Source organism: Mustela erminea, chromosome 14 (assembly GCF_009829155.1).
Source record: "Mustela erminea isolate mMusErm1 chromosome 14, mMusErm1.Pri, whole genome shotgun sequence".
Taxonomy (NCBI): Eukaryota; Metazoa; Chordata; class Mammalia; order Carnivora; family Mustelidae; genus Mustela; species Mustela erminea.
In genome coordinates, this window is record NC_045627.1 from 44,605,605 (window position 1) to 44,627,880 (window position 22,276).

General features: G+C 55.7%; 1 protein-coding gene across 4 annotated transcripts in view; it reads right to left on the reverse strand.

Annotated features, from left to right (window-relative positions):
* Positions 1–3,099: 3,099 nt before the first annotated feature.
* The window catches only part of ZCCHC24 (zinc finger CCHC-type containing 24), a 60,643-nt gene continuing 41,466 nt past the window's right edge, over positions 3,100–22,276 (reverse strand). The window contains exons 3-6 of one of the 4 annotated variants that reach the window (XM_032312244.1): positions 13,639–13,803; positions 13,427–13,545; positions 13,247–13,287; positions 3,100–7,325 (exon numbers count right to left, since the gene is read on the reverse strand). In XM_032312244.1, coding sequence (XP_032168135.1) covers positions 6,952–7,325; positions 13,247–13,287; positions 13,427–13,545; positions 13,639–13,803 — 699 coding nt within the window. In that variant the 3' untranslated portion in view covers positions 3,100–6,951. The remainder of the gene's footprint in view (positions 7,326–13,246; positions 13,288–13,426; positions 13,546–13,638; positions 13,804–22,276) is intronic. The other 3 variants (XM_032312243.1, XM_032312242.1, XM_032312245.1) reach the window with 3 other exon arrangements.

A 22,276-nucleotide genomic window follows, 5' to 3' on the forward strand; every position in this document is an offset into this window, starting at 1 on the left:
AGGCTCAGCCCGGCCTCAAGGTGTGACCAGAGGTGGGAGCGGGGGCTTGCTGAGCAACTGGTAGAGGGGACGGCTGCTCGGCTCCCAGCGTGGACTGCGTGGGGACAGGAGAAAGTGCCCTTCGCTTCCTGGCCGAGATGCAGGATGTGGGAAGGTAGCTGGCCTGCGTGTATGGCTCTGGGGAGAAGGAAGAGCAACAATCTCGGGGAGGAGGTACAGGTGCTGGGCCTGGCCTGGCCTGGCGGGCCCTGGGGGTGGCGGAGGCAGAAGCAGTGTTCCCCCTCGTTGCCCTTAAACTTTTCAAGGACAGAGGTGGCCGCCAGATTGGGGGGCTGTGAGGGGGCTGGGCCCGGGCTCTGGTCCCACACAGGCCCGCTCCCCACTCCAACAGGACTCCCCGCGGGCCGCAGCCGGTTGTGTCTGTGGGCGGGTGTGAGTGCCTGTGTGTGAACGTGTGTGAATACGTGTGTGTTGGGGCGAGGTGAGCGTGGGGCTTCTGACAGCTCTGGATAAAGTGAGTGAGTTTAGAGGGGCCTTTGTGCCTGAGGACAGACTGTTCCTGGCTCTGCACAGAGTTCCAGGAAACAACCAGATGCCTGATTCTGGAGGGGGCAGCCCTCCCCCAGCAGGCCGCCTCCCCTTGTCCCAGCCCCTCCTGCCCCTTCTCCCTCTCCCAGAAGCCATGGGGGAGCCTGGCCAAGGCAGCACTGGCCTGGGAACCGCTTGGGTGGTGTTTGGATCCCTGACCCTGGTTTCCCAGGCCACGGGGAAAAGGGTCAGGGTGTCAGAAGGCAGGCAGGGATCTGACTCCCAGCTCACTGGGGGGACCAGCCACAGCTCAGGGCCCTAGACCTGGAGCTCAGGCCCAGCGCTGCCTCCACACCCCCGCGTGGGGATGGAGAACTCGGGGTTCAAACTCTGCCACTGCCACCTACCTGCCGGGTGACCCTGGGCAAGCCTTTCTCCCTGGGGGCCTCACCATGGCCCCGACAGAAATGTGAGGGGTACAAATGGGTGGGAGGGAGGAGCCGGCCCAGCGCACGGCCACCTTCCCCAGCCCGCTGACACCCCTTTCTGAGGTGGACTGTCCACTCTGTCTGGGGCCTTGCAGCCAGCTGTCTCTGGACACGGACATTAAGTCTGACCGGAAATCCTTCCTGTCCAGGGGAATTACTGGTTTGCACAGCTCTGGGAGATGTCGAAATGCAGGCTGTGTTTGCTTTGGGTTTGTTTTCTTTCCACGGAAGACAACACCAAACACACATACGGGCGCGAGCACCCTGGCACACCAGGGCAGATAACCGAATGTTCGCCCCAAAGCCCCAGCTGTTGCACAGAAGGCTCCCTGTGATGCCTGCAGGGCCGGTCAGTGGACCTGGGGGTCCTGGGCAGGAAGCTTGGCTCCCACTCTGACTTCTGTGTCACTCTGACTTCCTGTGTGATCTCTGGGAGGTGTCTCTGCCTGAGTCACAGACAATGACATTAAGGGCACCACGTCCCTGGCAACCCCCCTGGGTGCCAAGCCAGGCACTGGGCCGTGTGCTTACAAAGCCCTCTGATCTGTCTGATCACCACACTATCCCTGGGGAGGCCCAGGGCTCAGAGAAGTGGAGGAACATTATCCCCAGAGGTGGCAGGGCTGTGCAGCACAGGGGCACTCTGACAGGGCAGGGCTCTGGTGCTCAGATCTGTTGGGATCCCTACTGGGGAGGGCAGTGAGCACCACACAGGCACTCTGAGGAGATATCCCCTCCTCCTCCTACCGTGTGGGGGTTGGGTCCCCTTCTCCACTGCCCTGCTCAGCTCTGATTCTGAGTTCAGGTTGACTCTGGCCCTGTCAGCCACGTCACCCACACTGAGGGTAGGCATCTGGGGGTGAGTGTGCCAGCAAGCAGGGAAGGGCTGGTGGCTTCTAGGAGTCACTGGGCACTCCAAATAACACAGGGGGAACATTCCCTATTCCTGAAGTTGGGGATCTCTGCTCCTGCCTGTCCTGTGCTCCTCCCCCACTGTGGTCCCTAATCCCAAGGACCCACACTTTTTCTCTGCTCTCAGAGGCTGCAGTCTGGAGGTGAGGGCTGGCCCACAGACACATGATCAGACCTATATACTATCTATAATTTCAGTAAACTAGTTGCCAAAATTTAAAATTGGAAAATTTCACATAACCACCTGGCTTTCTAGGACCACCGCCCTCCAAGTAGCACGTTCTTAGATAGCAGTACCTGGCCGGAGCTGAGGATGGGGAGCGGGGGGCGCCACCAGGGTGGCCAGAGCCTCTGCCCATCGGCTTCCCCACCCCTGACATCACCACTGGCCCTACAGGACCGCGAGAGACCATTTCAAAACCTGGCATTTCTCAACCTTGTACATGGGACTTCTCTGGGGAGCTTTAAAGACCTGAGGACACAGGCCAAGTCCTCAAGCATCTCTCAGGTGGGACCACAGTGCCCATCGTGATTCCAAAGAATAGAAAGGTTGAGAGGGACCAGAGCACTGGCCCCGATCCGAGGGGCCCTGTGTGTGGGTAGCTTCTCAACATCCATGGCTTTCCGTCCGTGGCTCTCAGCTGAAGCCTCACCTTGTGACAGCTCGGCCTTATCCTGGCTCATTCAGAAGAGAGATCCTCTGTTCCCTCTCCTGGGGACTTCCCAGGGGGCCTGGACATTTCCAGTTGCTCATTGGGTGATGCTCAGGGTCTGAGGCCCAAATCCCGGGCCTGGCAAGAGGGCCAAGTGTGGCCACGGGCGGTGGGGCCCGGGGTTGTTGCCTCCAAGGAAGATTCACTCCTATATATGGTCACCCGGGAGTCCCATTGCTGAGCTAACGCGTGACCTAATGTGCTGACAATCTCGCCCAGTCTGGGCCTGAGTTGGGAAGGGCCCTGAGTCTGGAGAGAGTGTCCACGTGGGGGCAGAAGGGCTGGGAGCAGGCAAATCAATGGCATGGAGGCAGGGCAAGGACGAGGTGCCCCAGACCTGGGACAGGAGAAAGGCAGCTCGGAGTCCTTCCCACTCGGCTTGGCCTCACGAATCTGTGACGACGTCCAGCTCCCCGTGATGCTCTGCGTAAACAAGGAAACCCACGAGCCACTCTTGCTTTTAAAAGTTCTTTTAATACAGCATGAAAAGGCTATATTGCTATAGGCAAGCCGTATACAGATTTTCCAGGAATAAGGCACACAACGGAATGCCATCCCGAGGGCAGCCCTTCGGAGAGACCGGGAACCTTCTCCACGCACCCTCCGAGCCGGGCCCACGGGTTCTGTTTGTCTTTTTAGCTGGACACACACGTATTAACAGATACAGACATGGACAGGGTCACCACACGGGAGCGAGGAGGTCCGACGGCAAGGTTGGCAACAGACGGCGATGGGCCCTTCTGCCACCAGCCCTTGGGGACGGCTCAGCCACCTCCCTGAAGGCCGGAACGCCTCCCACACTACCGTTTAGTTGTTGTTCTGGGCTACAATGTAGTGATGTTGGATTAAATATGCATTTAGAGTAGATTCAAGTCTATTTGATGCTGGAGGCAGGTGTAAGGGCTCTGGTTGGCACATCCCAGTTCAAAGAGCATGGGGTCCAGAGGCGTGGCTCCGATGACAAAGCTCCAAAGAGGGCCGTGGAGAAGTCAACCTCCTGTTTCCTCTTCCCTCCTGGGCCCTGCTGACCGGAGCCCTCCACCAGGCCAAGGAGGCCATCTTTGGAGCTGGCCGACCACAGAGGGGCTGGTGAGTCACCTAAGCTGGCTGTGTAATACTGTTAGGCCCCCTCTTCCCCTGGCCCACTCCCTCCCCCCCCACAAAGTTAATAACCATAATAACAAGATAATAATAAGAAGGTGCAAAAGAACAGATTACAATGCTGTGTTTTTACCCTCAGCTGGAGAGGCTCAAAGGGGTCACTATTCCCTTTTTGGCTACATTATCTAATAATAGCTTCCCTTAAAAAAAGCAATACTTTCCAAAATACACACATGTATAAATACAGGACACGAACATATTAATAAGTCTAAGCACTCGAATAATATGCTTGGCTACATAATACTGATATTTTCATCCAAGGAAAACAACACAGAATAACAATATGGCTTAAAGAATTGCAAAGATTTTTTTTTTCCTCATCAGAATTATGTACCAACTTCATATAATATTCTATGTAGACAATATTTCCTTCTTAATGTAGTTCAGTTGCATACTTTTTACAGATCAAAGCATAGTAAAAAATCAAACCAAACACAAAATGAAACAAACAAAAAAAACCAACAACAAACCCAACAATAGGAAAAAAGAGAAAAGTTCTCACCATAAATATTTTCTTGCAGCTCAAACAGAAGGTTTGCAAAAATACTTCCAGACATCTTCATTTGATATTCTGGTGCCCTCCTGAAAGCTCCGAAGTTTTTGAAAATGCCTCTCTTTTTTTTTTTAAATCTCAAAAATCAAGCAATTATATTTTTCTTTTTCTTTTTCTTTTTCTTTTTTTAAAAAAAAGGCCCTCAAATATATACAGACAAAGATAACCGTGAGGATTTTTTCTTTTTTTCGGGAGAAGGTAACAAATTCAGTGTTGTGAGAAAAATTGGTAACCAGAAGAAATTTTAACATCTATGATTTTTTTTCAAAATACACACATAGTATTTTTCTTAAAAAAAAAAAAAGGAATTCTGTGTCAAGTATAACTCAAAATAAATACAAATTCACAAGTAGAACTATCGAATACTTCATACGGGTTAAACGCCGTTATCTCTCAACTAGGTCACCAGATCTACTAACTGCAGGCGATTGTCCCTTTTGAACATACAAGCCACACACTTTCTTGTCTCCCGGGCTCTCGGGCCCTCTGAGCACTTAATTCTCACAGTACCCGGCCAGGGTTGCCCACAGAGAGCCCCCAGATTCAGCCAGAGCCATGCAGGGGTGGGCAGTGCAGAGAGGGGCTGCCTTGGGCAGGAGGGCCCAGCCCCCACCTCGGCCAGCTCTGCACAGACGACAGACAGGCCTACTGGGAAGGTCACTTTGGGGGGATATCCCATTTCCTACTGGCCCCGGGGAAGGTCCCGGCCTTCAGCAGTCTGGAGACTTCGTTCTTTTTAGGGTGTGGGCTGCCCTCACCACCGCAGCACGGTTGGCAGGCTCTGGGTCTCCTGGGACCCGGTCCCTGGAAGGGCTGGGTCCTGGTCCTCACAGCAGAGACCAGCACACCGCCCACCACTGCGGACACCACCTTCCGCACCGCACCAGGGTGACTGACAGTGACAGCTTCTCCCGGCGGACAGAGAGCCTTGGGCCGGGATGGCTACAGCTCCCCTCGCCACCATGGAGAAGACAGGGGACACTGGGAGGGACTCCGCGGTGGCACTCCCAGTGGGAGGTAGGGTGTTCAGTTGGCTGCGGGGCCCTCTGCCCCTGTGGGCAGCGCGGAGGTGGTCACGGGCTCAAGCTGGAGCAAATAGCCTGTTGTTAAGTGCTCAGAGGACACGCCCCCCCCATCGCCCCTGCAGGCCCGCCCCCCGCCCCCCTCCCCGGCTGCAAACACACTCACACCATCTCTTCAACTTGCTCCCTGGACCCCTGGTTATCACTTCCCTCTAACCCCTCAGTTGTACACAGCATTTTCATTTGAAAACAAAAGGCGACCAGGCCCCAGTTGGGTGACCTTGAGCCGTGGTAAACACTGAATTTCAGGCCCATTGCACGGTCTGAATTGTTTGTTTGTTTGTTTGTTTGTTTGTTTTTCCACAGAGGCATAATGTTGGGGAAAAACCAAGTGACCCGGTCCCGCCAGCGGCTCTCTCCCGCTCCCTGGGAGAAAGGAGAGATGAGGGGGCAGTAAAAATAGGGCTTCTCACGGGGGAGAGAGCAGCGAGGCGAGCGTGATCCCTCCCGCAAGCCGGGACCGCGGTCGCCCTGACCAGCGTGACTTGCCCAGAGGCCTCCCTGCTCCCTTGGGAGGTAGGAAATCATTGTCCCATTTTATAAACGAGAGGTTCTGTGGCTTACGACAGGTCGGCCTCGCGTGAGGGGGATTCTTCTCCCTCATTTTTGCAGAGGTGGGATGGGGACATCAGGAAGGGCAGGGGTTACAGGTGGTGACAGGGGAGGACAGGCATCCCTCAGCTGTGTTCAAAGTGACCGACGGGGGACCCTGTGCAGTGTGGGGCTTGGTGGGCCTCTCCGGACAAAGCTTCATGGGAACCCCACAACACCAGAACCGAATTGGGCCTGCGCACCCCGGAGACCCTCCCTCACTTAACTAGCGGGCGCCCTGAGGGCCAGAGTCGAGAAGTCCTTCCTGAGGCCTCGTAGTGTGTGAGCAGCAGGGCTGGCACATGAACCTAGGTCTCCAGACCACCAGGCCGGTGTCTGTCCTGCCAGAGGGCCTTCCACACCGGGCCCTACGGCCTCGATCAGGGGGTGGACCCCAGTGTGGGTGTGGGTGAAGGACAAGGGTAGGGAAGGGGCCTGACACAATCCAAGCACAAAATCTAATCCCAAGTGGGGGGAAGTGTGTGGTGGGGGCGGGGAGAGGCATTGTCTGATGTGTCCCAGGCCACACTGTGGGACACTGGCCAACATTCAGCGCCTCCCTGTCCCTGACCTCTGGGTCTAGGGTATGCAATTCTAATGACATCACAGGCAGTGGGGTCTGGGGCTCATGGTGGGCAGAGGGCAGAGATGCTCACTCCCCAGCAGCTGCTAAAACAGGGGTCAGCTCGCCAGGATTGCTGACTCAAACAGGACACAAACGTAGGGCTTTTCTGAGAGTGGCTTTGCACACATGGCAAACTGGAAGGTTGTGGGCAGAGAAGGAGGCCTGGCTAGTCTTGGGGAGACAGTCCCCTGCAGGCTTTGGGATTCACAGTACATTTAGTGCACTTGTGGCCAATACAAGGCTGCTCACCCCAAAGGGAGTCTCAGAGGAAGACCGCCGGCAGGGGACACCAAGAGCTTTATGGGGTCCTGGGTGCTGACCTCTGCTTACCCCTGTCCCCTCCACACAGACCCCAGGCCCACCTGCAGAGAGCCCCAGCATTCGGTGGGGGCAGCCATGTCCGTAACACTGTTTGGCAACACATATGAGACGAGAACCTAAGACACCCCTGCCCAGGCGTGTAAGGCTGCAGGACACACGGCAACGAGGAGAGGCACAGGGAGTGGCGTCCCCTCCGGCCGCTGGGCGGGCGGGCGGCTGCGGGCATGGTGGGCTGGCTCACTGCACCCGGCGGCAGTAGTAACCAAGCACCTTGCACTTCTCGCAGAGGTGCTGGGGGTGCTCCTTGCTCTGGTCGGACACGTCCAGGCCGTCGGGCTTCTCCAGGGGTCTCTGCAGAGAGGAAGGGGGAGGGGAGAGAAAGACAGGAACACGAGAGATGCAGGGAGAGTGAGACAGATGCAGAGAGAGATGGAGAGAGCACAAGATAGACAGGGGTGGGGGTGCCCAGAGACAATCTGGGGTCACCGAGGTTGTTTCCCTAGGGACCCGGGCCCTTCCTGCCTCTGGCCTGTGGCAAGTGCATAGCCCAGGAAGGAGGGGCTCTTGGACCCTCAAGGTCTGGATGCCACTTTGGCCTCACCCTGGACTGTCAGAGCAGCCACCCCTGAAGCTCATGAAAGCCCAGGACACAGGCAGGACGGTGGTGCACAGACATTACCCAGATGAGGAAAGTGAGGCCCAGAGCAGGGAGGACCCAAGCCCATGTCTCCTAACCCAGCACACTCGGCACTCTTTCCCAGGCGACCCGTCACTGCCATGCTTCGGGCTTGGGGTAAATGAGCTCTTGGCTCTGTGAGGTTGGTAGCCAGTGTCCCTCACCCCAGGGCCTGGCACAGTCCTTGCCCTCTCCGTTGAGGGGCCAAAGGAGCAGAACTCCACTGTGTCCTAACAGGGAAACTGAGACCCAGAGAAGGGAGGTGGCTTGCCAGACCTGTGATGCTACTCACGCACTTTGTGACCTCAGGGGGGCCTCAGTGTCTGCATCTGGAAAGTGGGCCTCATCGGACCTCAGTGGTGGAGCAGTGGGAGGAATTGGATGTCTAGATGTTTGTAAACTAGGCAGCATTAGGCACGCAGGAGAGCACTTATGGGACATACGGAGCTTCCTGCTCCCTCTTTCCCTCCCATCCTGGCTCACAAAAGCCAGCAGAGACTTGTTTCCCTGGAAAATTTATGGAGGCTATTAGGCATACCTCCTGAGGCACAGAGTCTCTTGGCTGGCAGTCGAAGCCCCCGCCCAGAACCCCCACCTGCAGAAGGGTCTCCTGCCTAGATGTGGGGGGATGCAGAGGAAGCTGGTCAGGGACAGCTGGGACTTACATGCTGAGGAGAGGGGACAGGAAGCACAGGCTGCTGTGGGGCCACGGACCTTGATGTCAGTGGCTGTGACCGGAGATGGTCCTGGAGGGAAGCCACGGGCAGACTGTAATCTTCCCCAAAGCAGTACAGGGGCTTTTTGGGCCCGTCATGCAATCCCCAGTCTGAAGCAGACACTGAGAGCAGTCTGGGAAATGAAAGAACCCTAAACCTCCAGGAGGAGAGCACAGAGATGACGGAAGGCCAAGGTCCAAGGTCCGAGGGTCACAAAACCCACCTATGTGCTTCTAAGCCTAAAGCCACCCAGAGAAGGTTTGCAAAATGGACAGGAGCCTTGGCCTCGTCCAAAGGGCCTTAACATGACCAGCTTTCCTGGCCAGGGGAGAGGAGGAAGACTTTAGCTTTGTGTCAGACAGGGGCTTGAACAACCTACAAGCTGTGTGACCTTGGGCAAGCTACCTGGTCCCTCCGATTGTCCATGTCCCCGTCTGTAAAAGGGGAGATGGCAACACTTTTCTCGTGATGTTGTTGTTACAACTCAATGAAAAGAAAGAGCAGAGCAGAGCTCCTCACATAGTTCATTGTGATTACTGATGGGCGGGGGGGTACCACCAGGGAAAGGGGCACTGAAGCTGTGATTCCAAGCTGAGTGGCCCGGAAGGCCCCCAGACCTGCTTACCAGGCATCTCAGGAAGACCGACAGCAGCCCACGGCATGGCCTGCAAGCCAAGGCTGGGAGCTCCCTGCCAGCCAAGCTGCCTGGCTCTAATAAGGGCTTCCTGACCTGGAGCTGAAGTCTGGCTCCCTATCCCTTTTCCCACCATCCCTGCCACACAGGGGTTCCCACAGGTCTGAGAGGGACAGTCCTCAAGTCTCCCCTCCCCCTGGTCAAACTCGGCCTGGTTTCCAGCTCTCCTCCCCAACTTTCCATGCTAGCCAGGGCACCCCCCTAAACCAGTCTACCGGGTGGGGCCAGAGAGGCCAGAAGAGGCAGGTCCCACACCACCCCTGCCCCCATGGTTTACACTCCACAAAGCATGGCCATGCAGACCGTACACCTAACCAGACAACCTCGCTACAAGGGGCCTATTACTATCCTTAAGTATTACAGATGAGGAAACCAAGGCTCCAAGATGGTAAGGGTCTTGCCCAGGGGCCTGCAGCTTCCCCTATCTACCCAGGGCTGTTGGGTAAGAGCTCTCTGCTCTAGAACCTCAAAGCCCCCTTCTGTAAGCCGGGCAGAAGGTTAAGAACACTTAGAGAGTGTGCGTGACAGAGATAGCAGGGAACGAGCCGACTGCCTTAAAGCACTTTATGGTCATAAAGAGCTCTGCAAGACTTAATAATGGCTGTGTGACCTCTAGAAGCTACTTAACCTCCCTGTGCCTCAACTTCCTCTTCTATAAAATGGGGTAACTAAGAGTACCTACTTGATAAGGGGTTGTGAAGAGTAAATAAGATAATTACCTGCAGTGTCCACCAGTATTCCCACAAGGGCTTATTGCTGCTATCACTAATACTATGGAGGACTGGGGGCGGGCGGGGGGCAGGGGAGCTAGCTGAGTCCCCGGGGAAATATCCCTGCCATAGCCTCACCACCCCTCCTCCTTGGCCATGACCCCCCCGTGCTCTTGCCCTCCACGGGTCCGGGCTCCGCCGAGTGGAGGAGCTGGGGGATGCTGTCAGGACTACTCCCGTCCAGTGAAGGAAAACCTCCAGCTGCTGGGAGAGATCACCCCGGGGCTGTCCCCACCCCCAGCAGGGAGGCCAGGCCCTTCAGTGTTTTCTTCTCCTGGGGGGCAGGGGAGCTGCAGCTGGAGCCTGACGGGAAACAGATGTGGCAGGGGAAGGAGGAGAGGGAAAGTGGAGGGTTCTCAGGGGACGGATGCCGTACAGGTCAGAGCTCAGTGGGGGGTGTGGGGGGAGGGACAGGCGGCAGGAGAAGTAAAGGAGCCCCTCTCCACCACGGGGGGCTGGGGGGTGGGGACTCCAAGTCCTCCTCTCAGGGCACCCCCCCCCTCCCCAGCCCGCCTGTAATCTCCCTGAGGGAGGAGGGCCAGGTGAGAAGCACATGGAGCCCAGGAGAGGGCCCCTGTGAGAGCAGAGTTCAGCTCAAAGGCAAGTGCGCTCTTAATTCAACACAGGGGAGAAGGGGTTTTTGGACTGGGATCTCAGACCTTCTCAGGAATTGGCAGGAAATCAGGAACCAGGACACCATGTCTCCTTTAAACTGCCACCCTTGGCCCCAGACCCTGGACATGTTCCTACAATACCAGGCCTACTCAATGGGTCATCAGGCCTGTCCTGGCACTGCAGGGTCTCGGTCTCCCCCCTCGACGCCATTAGCATGTGGGCCAGGAGACCCCTGTCCACTGGACTGCCATGGCCAGTTTTGAGTCTGTTTGTCCCCGTGATGCAGTGTGGCTGATGGGAACCACAGAGACCCTGGGGTTGGGGGGAGGGGTGGTAGGGAGGGTCTGCAAACAGAGGCAGTGGAAGCCAGCATGAGGGACACGAAATCACACAATGTTTCCACCACAAGAGTCTGCTCAGACGGCTCCCTCCTTTCTATACCCGCTGCCCCCCACCGCTCCGACCGTGCTCCCGGTAGAATAAAGACCAATTTCCAAGCCAGGGCTTCGGAGCTACCCGCAAGCAGCCTGGCCCCCACCTCCAACCACTGCTTCACCCCTCAGCTCCTCCAATGCTCTGTACCTGACCCTGGCCTCCCCACTTTGCAAACGCTGTTCCCTCCCCCTCGGCCACTCCCTCCCAGTCCCCTCCACCCTCCCCCAGAGCTCAGCCAACATCAGTGCCTTCCCCAAGAGCCTCAAAATCCACCTGCCTTTCCATCCTGCCTCCAGCAGACCCCCAACCCCTGCTCCCACCATCCTTAGTGACTCAGCCTCCAGAGGGAAGACTGACCCCAGCCCTGGTTCCTCAATGCCCCTACAACGTCATCAACATGACCTCTCCCACTGCCCCCTTGGCGGCCCCCTTGGCCACACCCTGGACGTGGTCTTCTTCAGAACACTGCTCTCTGTGCTGGGCAGCCCCCCCCCCCCCACCGACCTCCCTGTCCATCGGGGCCCCCCTGGCTCCCCAGGATCACGCACCATCACACTTCTGCAAACACACCAACTCTGCAGCCTTCTACCCTCAGAACAGCAGTCCTGGCAAACCTCTGCCCTGTGCCGCTGTCCACAGACTGTGGCCCGCACCTGCCCCTGCCCCGTGACCCCCGTTGAAGCAAGTCATAGGACCAGGCTGGTAGCCCTAGTGACAGTTATGACCTCACACCTCCCTGGGCTGGGGACGCAGTTCGATCTCTCTGGGAGGCCCACTTCCTCCTTCATCCTTCTCCAAGGCCACCCCACCCCTCCTCACCTTCACATCTAGTTGAAAACCTCCTGTCCTGTTTCTCTTGAGAAGACAGAAGCCTTGGAAGGGAAGCCCGTCTTCTCTGCACCAGTAAACCCACCAACCATGTCCCTCCCTCCTGTGCCCATGGTAAGGCATTGCCCTCCTGTCCTTGCATCATCAACCTTTTGCCTCCTTCTGGCTCCTTCTCATTTACCTGTAACACACTTGAGCTCTTCCCATCTCCATCACACCTGCCTCAATGCCATCTGTGTTACCGCAGCAACTGCCCCATCGCTCTGCAGCTCTCTACAGTCAGACCCCCTCGAGGGAATGGACAGTGAAGGTATTCCCACTGCAGCCCAGTCCCACCAACCCCTCCCTCCCCGGTCATGGCTCCGTGGCTACTGCCCCAGCCAGTGGGTCGCTGTGAATCCACATCCCCACTCCGCCCTTATGCCTGACCTGCAGGGTATCGACTTCCAGGATCGCAGACCCAAGCTGCAGTTCAACAAGGTCTCTAGGTCAAAGTGATGCCCAGGAAGTTTGAGGACCACCTCCTTAGTGCCAAATCCCCAAGGCACTTCTCCATGGCCAGGATCCCTGACATCTCTACATGAGCCTCACCTGTCCCCTCAAGTGGCACGCCCTGACCCCAGGACTCTGCACTCCTAGTTCTCCTCCTTGATGGACTTCTCCTCCATCTGACCCCTCAGTGCTGGGATTCTGCAACACATAATCTGGGGAGTTCTGTCTCCACCTTGTCTACATTCTGCAGGAAATCTCATCCACTTCTTGAATACCTTAAGGTCAATGACACCCAAGTATGTAGGAATCACCTTGATTTCTCATATGAGCTTCAACATAACAAATCCAACTGCCTTCTTGACATTTTGACTTAGATTTCCAGACACATCTCAAATGTAACATGTGTATCAAAGAACTCTTGGTTTTATCTGGGACACCTGGGTCTTACTCTGGCTTGCCTACAGTCCAGGTTGCCCACCCCAGTAAGCCCACTTCCATCAACTCAGGCTGATGACCGTTCTCATGGGTTCCTGCCCCTTCCTCACTTTCCACATCCAACCCAGGGACACTTTGCGTCTGACCCAGGTCCAAGGCCACCACTCTTCCCCACATGCATGGGACTATAGCCATGACTTTTCCACTGGTCTCCTCATTTTTGACCACCCAGATGTACAACGACTAGTCTCTGCATACATCAGAAGAGTCATCTCAAAATAAAGCTGAAAGCTCTATTGCTTGTGGGTTTTGAGTGGCTCCCAAGACTGGGAAGCACCCCGTTCAGCGTCCCACCCCATTCCTCTTGTTCAGTTCACTGAGGTTTGGGCCTTGAGCATCGAAGTCCGTAAGGCCACAGGGCATTTGCACCTGCTGTATGGTCTTCTTGAGATTGCTGTCCCCCACTTGTGACAGGTCTGGCTTCCTCCCATCCTTCGGGTCCCAGAGTAAACAGACCTCCTCTTTGCAGCCTGCAGTGAGTGGATCCTCCCTGGGACAAGCTGCCTCACCACGTCTGCCACCCCCCCACCCTCCAACATGCCCATGTACACCTTGGCCACCAGCCCCACGCGTGGTGCCTGGAACACTGGAGCTGCGGGCGAGCAAATGAAGGAGACGTGTTTTCTGCAGCACGCTGCTGCCCCCGCATTCCCACCTAGCCTGCAGCGGCACCCCAAGCTCAGTTTCAGAACTCGCCTGGGTCTGCAGTCTCAGGGTCTTGCTGAACTCACCCCTTTAACCTCCTTCCCTTCCCAGGGAAGTGGTGACCTCTAACTTCCATTTCAGAGGAGACCGACAAAGGGCCAGCTTGGAGAGGTCTGGTCTCATCCTTGTCACATGCAGGTGTAAGCTGAGGCCCAACAACGATCCAGGTCAGCCCCCAGGCCCTCATGAGGGCCCCTCTGGCCACCACCTCCTCCCCCCCAAGCCCCGCCCCGCTCACCTGCTTATGCGGATACACGTTGATGTGGCACTTAATGCACTCCTGCCCCATGTTGGCCCACGAGTTCCCGCTCATCCATTTTCTCTTGCACTTGGGACACTTGTACTCGCCGAAACAGCGCTTTTTGCCCTGGTACGGGGTCAGACCCTCGCCTTTGGGGCGAGCCTAGAGGACAGGAAGCAAACACAGGGCATTGGGGCCCACCAGGCCAAAATGATGCCCCTACAGGATCCCCACAGTCTTCCCTGTGCAGGCAGGGGGTAAGGCATTTTTCACCCCCACCCGGAGAATGCCAAGGCCAGCCCCAGAGCGTGCACGCACACACAGACACACACACACACACACGCGCGCGGGAATCCCAAGGCTAGGAGACCCACACAGGGAGTCAGAGAACGGGAGGTGGTGGGCGAGTCACATCTTTTCTAGATTTCAGGGAACAAAATACGAAACCATGGCCAGGAATGACTTCTCTGACTCACAGCATAAAAAGGCAGCTAGCAGTTCCATGCACCTGCACACAGGTGATCTCTGGCATGCCCTGTCCCCTCCGGAGGTGTGGTCTGCATGGTCGTTGGTGAGACAACAGGGGTGCAAGTATGCAATCTGGGATACAGCGAAGGGGTGTCTCCCCTCCCCCGGGGCCCAGCCACCGGCTCCCCTCCTGGAGGCCACCTCCCTTTCCTTCCCACCAGCCCAGAGGTGGGCTCTGCATTTACAGACACACGCAGCACACACAGACACACATGCGTCCTTGTCCCTCGCTCCATGGGCACACCAGGCATTGATTCTGTGCCTTCCCTGTTTCACTTCATAATCTAGCTCGGGCATATTATTATTATTGTAAGATACATAATGGTCTATCTTCTCCCCGAATCAGGACACACAGTCCTACTGACTTGTGTTTAATGGCTGTACCAGTGTGGAGTCTCCAGGAGCTCCAGGGTCTGCCCGGTGCCATTACAGAGCTTCCGGGTTGGTGTACAGACAACCCTATGATGAATAATCGTGTGGATGTGTGGGGGGCGGGTGTCACATTTTGCACATGGGAGAGGACATTTGCGGGACAGATGCTCAGAAGTAAAACTGCGGGGTACGTGCACTTTCAATTGTGAAAGGTAATGACGAGTTAGTCCCAGCTTCCACCGCACCACAATGCAGGGGCACCAACATAACGTCCTATCTCCTTGCTGGAAGTTTCCGCCGTCGCCCATCTAAGAGGCAGAAAATCTTCTCAGAGTGGATTTGATGTGTATGTCTTTTATCACGAACAACAGAGAATTCCCCACGCATTTAAGAATCGTCGTGTTTCCTTTGCTGAGTCTTGGTGTATGTCCTTGGTGATATTTTTTTTCTCCTGGGGTTTGTTATTTTTCTTGTTGATTTGTAACTGCACTTCATCTATTGAAGAGACTGGCTCTCTCCTGCATGGTGTTTTTTTTCCCTTTTTGTTTTAAACCGCTTCAGCGAGATAGGACTCATACATCCCACATTTCACCCGTGTAAGGTATACAATTCAATGGGTTTCAGGATACTCACCAAGTCTAACAACCATCATTACAAGCAAAGTTTAGAACATTCTGTCATACTCTCCCGAAAGAAACCCTGTATCTATTAACAGCCACTCGACAGACTACCCCCACCGTCTCACCTTCCCCAACCCTGGGCAGCCACCAGTCTATAGATTTCCCTGTTGTAACTAGTTCATCCAGAAGAGTCATACAATAATTGTCCTGTGGGGCCTGGCTTCTGTCTGTGTAATGCTTTTTTTTTTTTTTTTTTTTTTAAGATTTTATTTATTTATTTGACAGAGATCACAAGTAGGCAGAGAGGCAGGCAGAGAGTGGGGGGAAACAGGCTCCCTGCTGAGCAGAGAGCCCGATGCGGGGCTCAATCCTGGGACCCTGAGATCATGACCCAAGCCGAAGGCAGAGGCCCAACCCACTAAGCCACTCAGGCGCCCCCATGTAATGCTTTTAACCTCCATCCAGGTAGTAGCACCTATCAGTACTTTATTCCATTTTGTTGCCAAATGATACCTCATCATATGGCTATGCCGTGTTTTATTTCCTTGTTCGTCAGATGACAGGCATGTGGGTTGATTCTAATCTTTGGCTATTACGAATAATACTGCTATGAACACTTGTGTACGAGCAGCACGGTGTTTTATAAAGTTGGATTCGTTACCCCAGTGTTTGAAAATGGAAGATGTCACCTAGAACTATGACCACATTGCTCCAGAAATCTTGGTGGTGACCATCAGCTGGGGTCAAGGAAAGTCCTCTCCATTCCGGCCAGCGGCTCCCTGCACTGACATCGTATCTTCGGGGCTTGCACGCTCCGGGTCTGAGACAAGCTTAAACACAGGTTCTACGTCAGCACTCTTCAAGGTGTGGGTCCTAGACTGTGTCCGCGGCATTCCCTGGGAGCTTGTTAGAAATGCAGACTCTCAGGCCTCACCTTACATCTACTGAATTAGAATCTGCATTGTAACGAGAGCCTCCAGGAACCCATGTGTCATTATGCTTATTACGAGGTGATCTGTTTCTACAGTAATGTTCCTCTGGGTAATTGCTCATGTACGAAGGACTGCATAAAGGTTAAGCACACAGACTCTGGATCCCAATCCTAGCTTTGTGATCTTGGGCAAGTTATTTCACAAGAGTAATGACAGGAACTACCATATAAGGCTGTTCTGAGGATTAACTGCGATAATATGCAGGAAACACTTAGAACAGTGCCTGATACATAAAACAGCGGTGTTAGTTATTATGACGATTAACGAACACAGAACAATAGCAGCACACAAAGTGATCATTGCTACCTCTGGGAATCATGTCTTATTCCCGGGAGCCAGCACCACCACTTGGTGACAGCCTACTAGAATTTCAAGCAAAACACTAAAAAGGGACATATGTGCTGAGTATGTGAATCTAAATCTAGAAAGTGACAAGAATATTGCCCTGATCTCTTGGGCCTGCGGCCGAATATCTTTTGGATCTTTCTTGGCCTTCCTGACAGCCATAATATCCTGGCGAGGAGGTTCTGTCTGAGCGCTAAGACAGGGCTGGCTCTCGGCACTGGCAGGTCGGGGAGAGAGGCTGGTCATGCCAAGCGGAGCCCTCAGTGTCCAGGCTCCAGGCGCCCTGCAGTACAGGAGTCAACATATGCCTCGGAAAGCACTTTGAGCTCTGTTGGTCTCAAGCTAGTGGGTGTGCGGTAAGCCCTCTAACCCCTCCCAGGGCTACCTTTCCCACCTGGTGCCTGGAATGTCAACATCGAAGCCACTCTAGCTTCTGTGGCCGCCCTTCCTCATAATCCTGAAAGAAGTACTACGTGAACTCTTTCCCAAGTGTCTCCACTCTCCAAGGCACCTCCATTCCAAAAGGGAATCCCAGGTAGGCCTGGGGTGACTCAGTGACTCACCAGGGGTTAGGATTTGAGACCCCTTGACTGAAAGGGGACTGCTTGATTCTGAAACAGATAGGCCCTGCAGCTGGGGCAAAGGGCGGTGGGGGTGGGGGTCAGAGGGAGGGGGCACCCAGCCGAGTGAAGGATGCCGATCCCTGGCAGGGCCGACAATTTGGTCCCAAAGGGTTTCTGCTTCAGAGACGAGCAGGAAGGAAACCCACATGAAAAAGATGATACAGAGAAACCGGCACCACAAACAGAAGCCGGCAGACGAGAGGCAGGAGTGAGGGGAGGGTCGGGAAGCAACACTACACGGTGTAATTAGAAAACCAGCCGTTCTGGAGCCATCCATCAGGGAGTGTGAACTGCTGGGCAGGGCCCAGGGATGGGGGCCCCAGCCTCCTGCAGGACCAGAGGTCCTCGGCACACCGTTCCCACCCTGGGAGGGCCCTGCTCTGACACCCCCGTGCTTGGGACGTGACCCACAGCACAGAAGTCCCAGTCAGATGCCAGTGACGGCCTTCCGCCTCCGCCCGGGACAATCTGGGGGACCCTCCATCAGTTACTCAAGCTCTCTGTGCCTTGGTTTCCTCATCTGGAAATCTGGGAGAATGGTAGGGGCCTGCCCTTCAGCGCGGCTGGAAGGGTGGGCGGCATTCATGCCTCTGAAGGGTTGGCTGGCTGGCTGGGCATTGCTAGCGCTCTCTGACCATCAGCAAGGTGATTTTCTGCTGGAGCTGGTAGCCGCTGCGTTCTGGGTGAGGCAGAGGCTAGGGCTGAGATCAGGACGTGGAAATCACGGGAGGAAAGCTCCAAAGATGGGAGGGGGTCTGGGTGGAGGGTAGGCTTGCTATCCCCGGGGGCTGGGGAGGTGGCAGGCAAAAAAACGGACTGCGTTAGTAGGTGTCTTCACCTTCTAGAATTTTCAGAAAGGAACCAAGAAAGAGAGAGGAAGGCCACGGAAGCTCTGCAGGGGGCTGCTAGCAGAGAACAGAGGGAAGAGCGAGGGCAGACACTTAGGAGGCACCACCACAGCCTGTCAGCCTCCCACTCAGCTCTTCCCATAATCCTGTGGGGTAAGAAATATCATCAACCCATTTAACAGATGGTGAAACGGAGGCATGGGGCAGGGGCAGGACTTGCCGAAGAGCTTCCAGCTTCCGGCGTGTGAGGCTTTGCCACAAGGCTATCCTGGGCTTCCTTTTGCTGTCTGTCACCCTTAAGTGATCCCCACCACGAAGCTGAAACCCTCAGCCCCTCTGCTCAGCCCAGCCTGATGGCTTTTGCACCCCTGCGGGCAGAGGGGAGAAGTGACCTGCAGGGCAGGGGTGAAGAGGCAGATGATGCAGGGAGGGAAAGATGGGCCAGCGGGCAGCTCTCTCAGCCCAGCAGCGAGAAGCCGAAGCCGCTTCCTGGAAGGACTTATCCCAACACTGTTTATGCTTACAGAGGAAGGCAGGGCCAAAGGGAGGAGGAATTTTGACGAAACAAAGGCTCCTCTACCCCCCACACTTTCCCCCTGCCTCCTCCCAGAAAGGCCGGCCTCTTCTCATAAACTTCAACATGAAACAGACACTGAGTGCCCAGCGCGCTGCAGGGGCGGCCGCCCGCCCTGGCTGGGAAGGGTGCCAGGTCTGACCTGCTCTCTTGACCCGGGCCCCTGCCACGTACCCCTCTGGGGAATCACATCAGCCAGCAACCCCGGGCAAAACTCAGTGGCGCTCAGACCCCACCCCTTGTAGCACAGACAGGGCCTCTGGGGGCCAGAGAGGCAAGGCAACTTGCTCAAGGACACACAGCAGGCCACGGGCTGAGCTGAGAGATGGGGCTGGGTCCTGACTTCCACACCACGGCTAGAATCCCTGCACGGGGCAGCCTGGGAAGTGGACGGTCGTGGCTGCTGTGGGGGAGGGGAAAGGAGCTGGGCCTAGGAGCCACAAGAGCATAGCTGGGCGGGTTGTGGGAGGAGCCATCCAGGGAAGCCTGGGAAGAGAGGCAGATGATGCTGACATTATCTGGGCACTTTCTCAGAATGGCTCCATGTTTTTTTCCCAACAGTTCATGTGATTTCTTAGGGTTGATGGTAAGATGGTGAGCTCCCTGTCACTGGGGGTATGCAAGCAGGGGGCTGGGTAAACAACTATCAGGAAGGCTGCCGAGGGGGTCTCTGTTTTGGTCAGGTTATTCTGAGGGCACTTCCCCCTCTGTAGTACTCCAGCTCTTGCTGAGGAAAGCCGACCAGCAGGTGTGGAGAGGGGGTCCTCTCAGACACTGCTACGGGTAGGGTATATTTCCTACTAGATTCTCAGAGCACAACTAGGCAACAAGCCTTTATACTTTTTAGAAATGCCCATCCCCCCAGCAAATCTATTTCCGGGCAACCATCCTAAGGAACTGATCAGAGTTGGGGACCAACAGGGTGTTCAAGAATGTTCATCATGGGGGCGCCTGGGTGGCTCAGTGGGTTAAAGCCTTTGCCTTCGGCTCAGGTCATAATTCCAGGGTTCTGGGATCAAGCCCCGCATCAGGCTCTCTGCTCAGTGGAGAGCCTGCTTCCTCCTCTCTCTCTGCCTGCCTCTCTGCCCACTTGTGATCTCTGTCTGTCAAATACATAAATAAAATCTTAAAAAAAAAAAAAAAGAATGCTCATCACAGCATGGTTTATGACGTGCAAAACTAGAACCGTCTAAATACCAACACCAGTGCTCTGGCTCCCTCAGTGATGTTACACTCATTGGATGGGTGACAGCGAACCATTAAAATACTCATGAGGAATTTTTTTAAGGGTTTGGGAAAATGTTTATAAAGAAAGCAGGACAAGTGATAGGCTATAAACGACTCCCTAAAGTAAAACCGTAAAAAGGAAAAGTGGGCATGAAAAAGGCTGTAAGGAAAAAGGTCAGAAGTGTTCAGAGGTTGCCTTTAGGAGACAGGATTCTCTGTTCTAATTAATGAATTGTCTTTAAGGAGTAGGTATGACTTTGATGGAGAGGAGGAGGATGGCTCATCCGCCAACTCCCTGGCCTGCCAGCCCCTCCTGCCCACAAGGGGGCGCCCCACGCTTTCCCACGGAGGTGGCAACCCATGGAGATGGCAACTCTGTCCATACTTGCCCCCCGCTTTGCCCCTGCAGGTGCATCCACTGGGGCCCGCGTGCTGGGCACTGGCCGACCTCTGGATGCTGGTCGTCCTGTCGGAAGAGCTGCCCTGCCCCCAGCCACGGAGCAGACTTCCCACCTCCTAGATCCTACACGCTCCCTCAACTGAGGACAGCTGGGAAGTAGCCACACCTGTCACATGACATAAGAGCTTGGCTAGTCATTCTGCTCGTCCGTTTCCCTGCCCCTGCTTCCTGGAGTCCCACCCAGAGTAAGCCTTGAGGGTGATGCTTGCTCTTCCCTCGGCCCCTTTTTAGATAGAGTCCCTTTGGCAGCAGGAGGACATTGTCACCTTGGTAACTTGTGGCAGAGAATCCCAGGGACCCAGTGCCCAGGAGAGGACAGCAGGGTAGGACTGCGGAGGCTCATGTCATGTCAGGACTCCGTGCTGGGGTCTGCCCCAAGATACACAGCCTCTGCTCTCGGGATCTAGGGTTCGGCTGTGCCCCAGCCACACCCCAACCCCGACCACACCACCCCCGCCTGCCTGGGAGGGCAGCCTGCGGCCCGCCAAGCTCTGCGACGGAGGAATGGCCACACTCCTCACAGGTCTTGCCCGGGCCAGGCTCTCTTGGTATTCTTACAAACACCACCTCCTCGGGCGCTAGGCCTGGTCTGTCCCAGTCTTCGGAAAAGGACACTGAGGCAAAAAGAGGTTAAAAGGACTTGCCCAAGGCCACATTGCCGGCAAGAGGAAGAGTCTGGATTTGAACCGAGGCCCCCTTGACTCGAGCCCATTCTCTCCATTGCCCTGCCAGGCTGGCACAAAGATGAGAAATCCACCCAGCCACGACGCGGAGAAACAGGGACCAGCTGGTACCGTCAACGCACCGGTCCTGGCACCCTGGGTGCCCTTGGGGGTCTCCCTTCCCCTTGCTGGGCCTCAGATTCCCCATCTCCAGAATGAGAGCGGCACTGACTGCTGGACCTGCTGGACAGGGTCACTTTTCTCTCCGGGGCCCGCTAGTCAACGTGCGTCTTGGCAGCCCCACTCCTACTCCCCTGTCTGCTGTGGGGCGCGAGTCCAGCCCACGGTGCGTTCAGCGGAGAGGCAAGGCCGCAGCCGGGAGCAGCAGGGGAAGGAAATAAGGACCAGATGGGCTCCTTGCCGGCTCCCCATCCCACCCTGTCTGCCTGCTCTCTGCTGCAGCCGGGTGCCTGAGGAGCTCTGGGCCCAAAGTCAAGAGAGGAAGAGCCCTGGGTTTAGGGAGTTTGAGATGCCCTTCCACAAGGAGGCCCTGTCATAGTCCCGGGACCATTTGTGCAGCTGTGCTGGCCCTTCCTGGATAGTTCAAGAGGGTTCTGGGGACTCTTTCTGGACCTTAGGGGTCCTTCCTGGAGGAGGCACTGCCCCGCTTCTGGATGCTCCTCTTCCGACCCCCCTTCCTCAGGCTTACCCTTTTGCCCTCCCTGCTGTGTGGGCCAACGTGGGTTGAACAGAGGCTGTGGCCAGAGGCCCAGGTTTGGGCCCTTGCTCTCCCACACTCACCACCAGTTTCTTCGCCTGCAAGCGAGGGGGCTGTTCGAGAGGATCTGGGACACCGACATTTAATGAGCCCTACTATGTGCCAGCCGCTTCCCAACCACAGCCTCCCCATTTGACAGAACAACAAACTGAGGCCCAGAGAGGCCAAGTAACAGGTGGCAGGTCCCACAGCCATGGAGTCTAGACTTGAGCCCAATCTGCTAGCTCCAAAGTAACCTTCCCTCCTTGTGCACAGCCTCTCCACAGAATAGCTATGAGAAAACCAGAGTACATGCCTGTTTCTAGGAACATGACCCCACCTCTGACCTCAGTCCGTGGACCCTGCCTCAATCACTCATTCATTCAACTAACAGCTATGGACTACCTAGTCTACACCAGGCCAGGTGAATACTCCAGGAAGACAGATGAGGAATGTTCTCACAGTGGGGCCTTCCAAAGGGCTCAGTCCCGTGACCCATTCTCCAACTGCGGTCTATACCAGTCACGGACATGGTCAACCACACACTTCTAGCTCTGGCCCAAGTGAGACTCACACCTGTAGAAACACTCTTGGACCCATATCCTCAGGCAGAGTCTACACGTCACC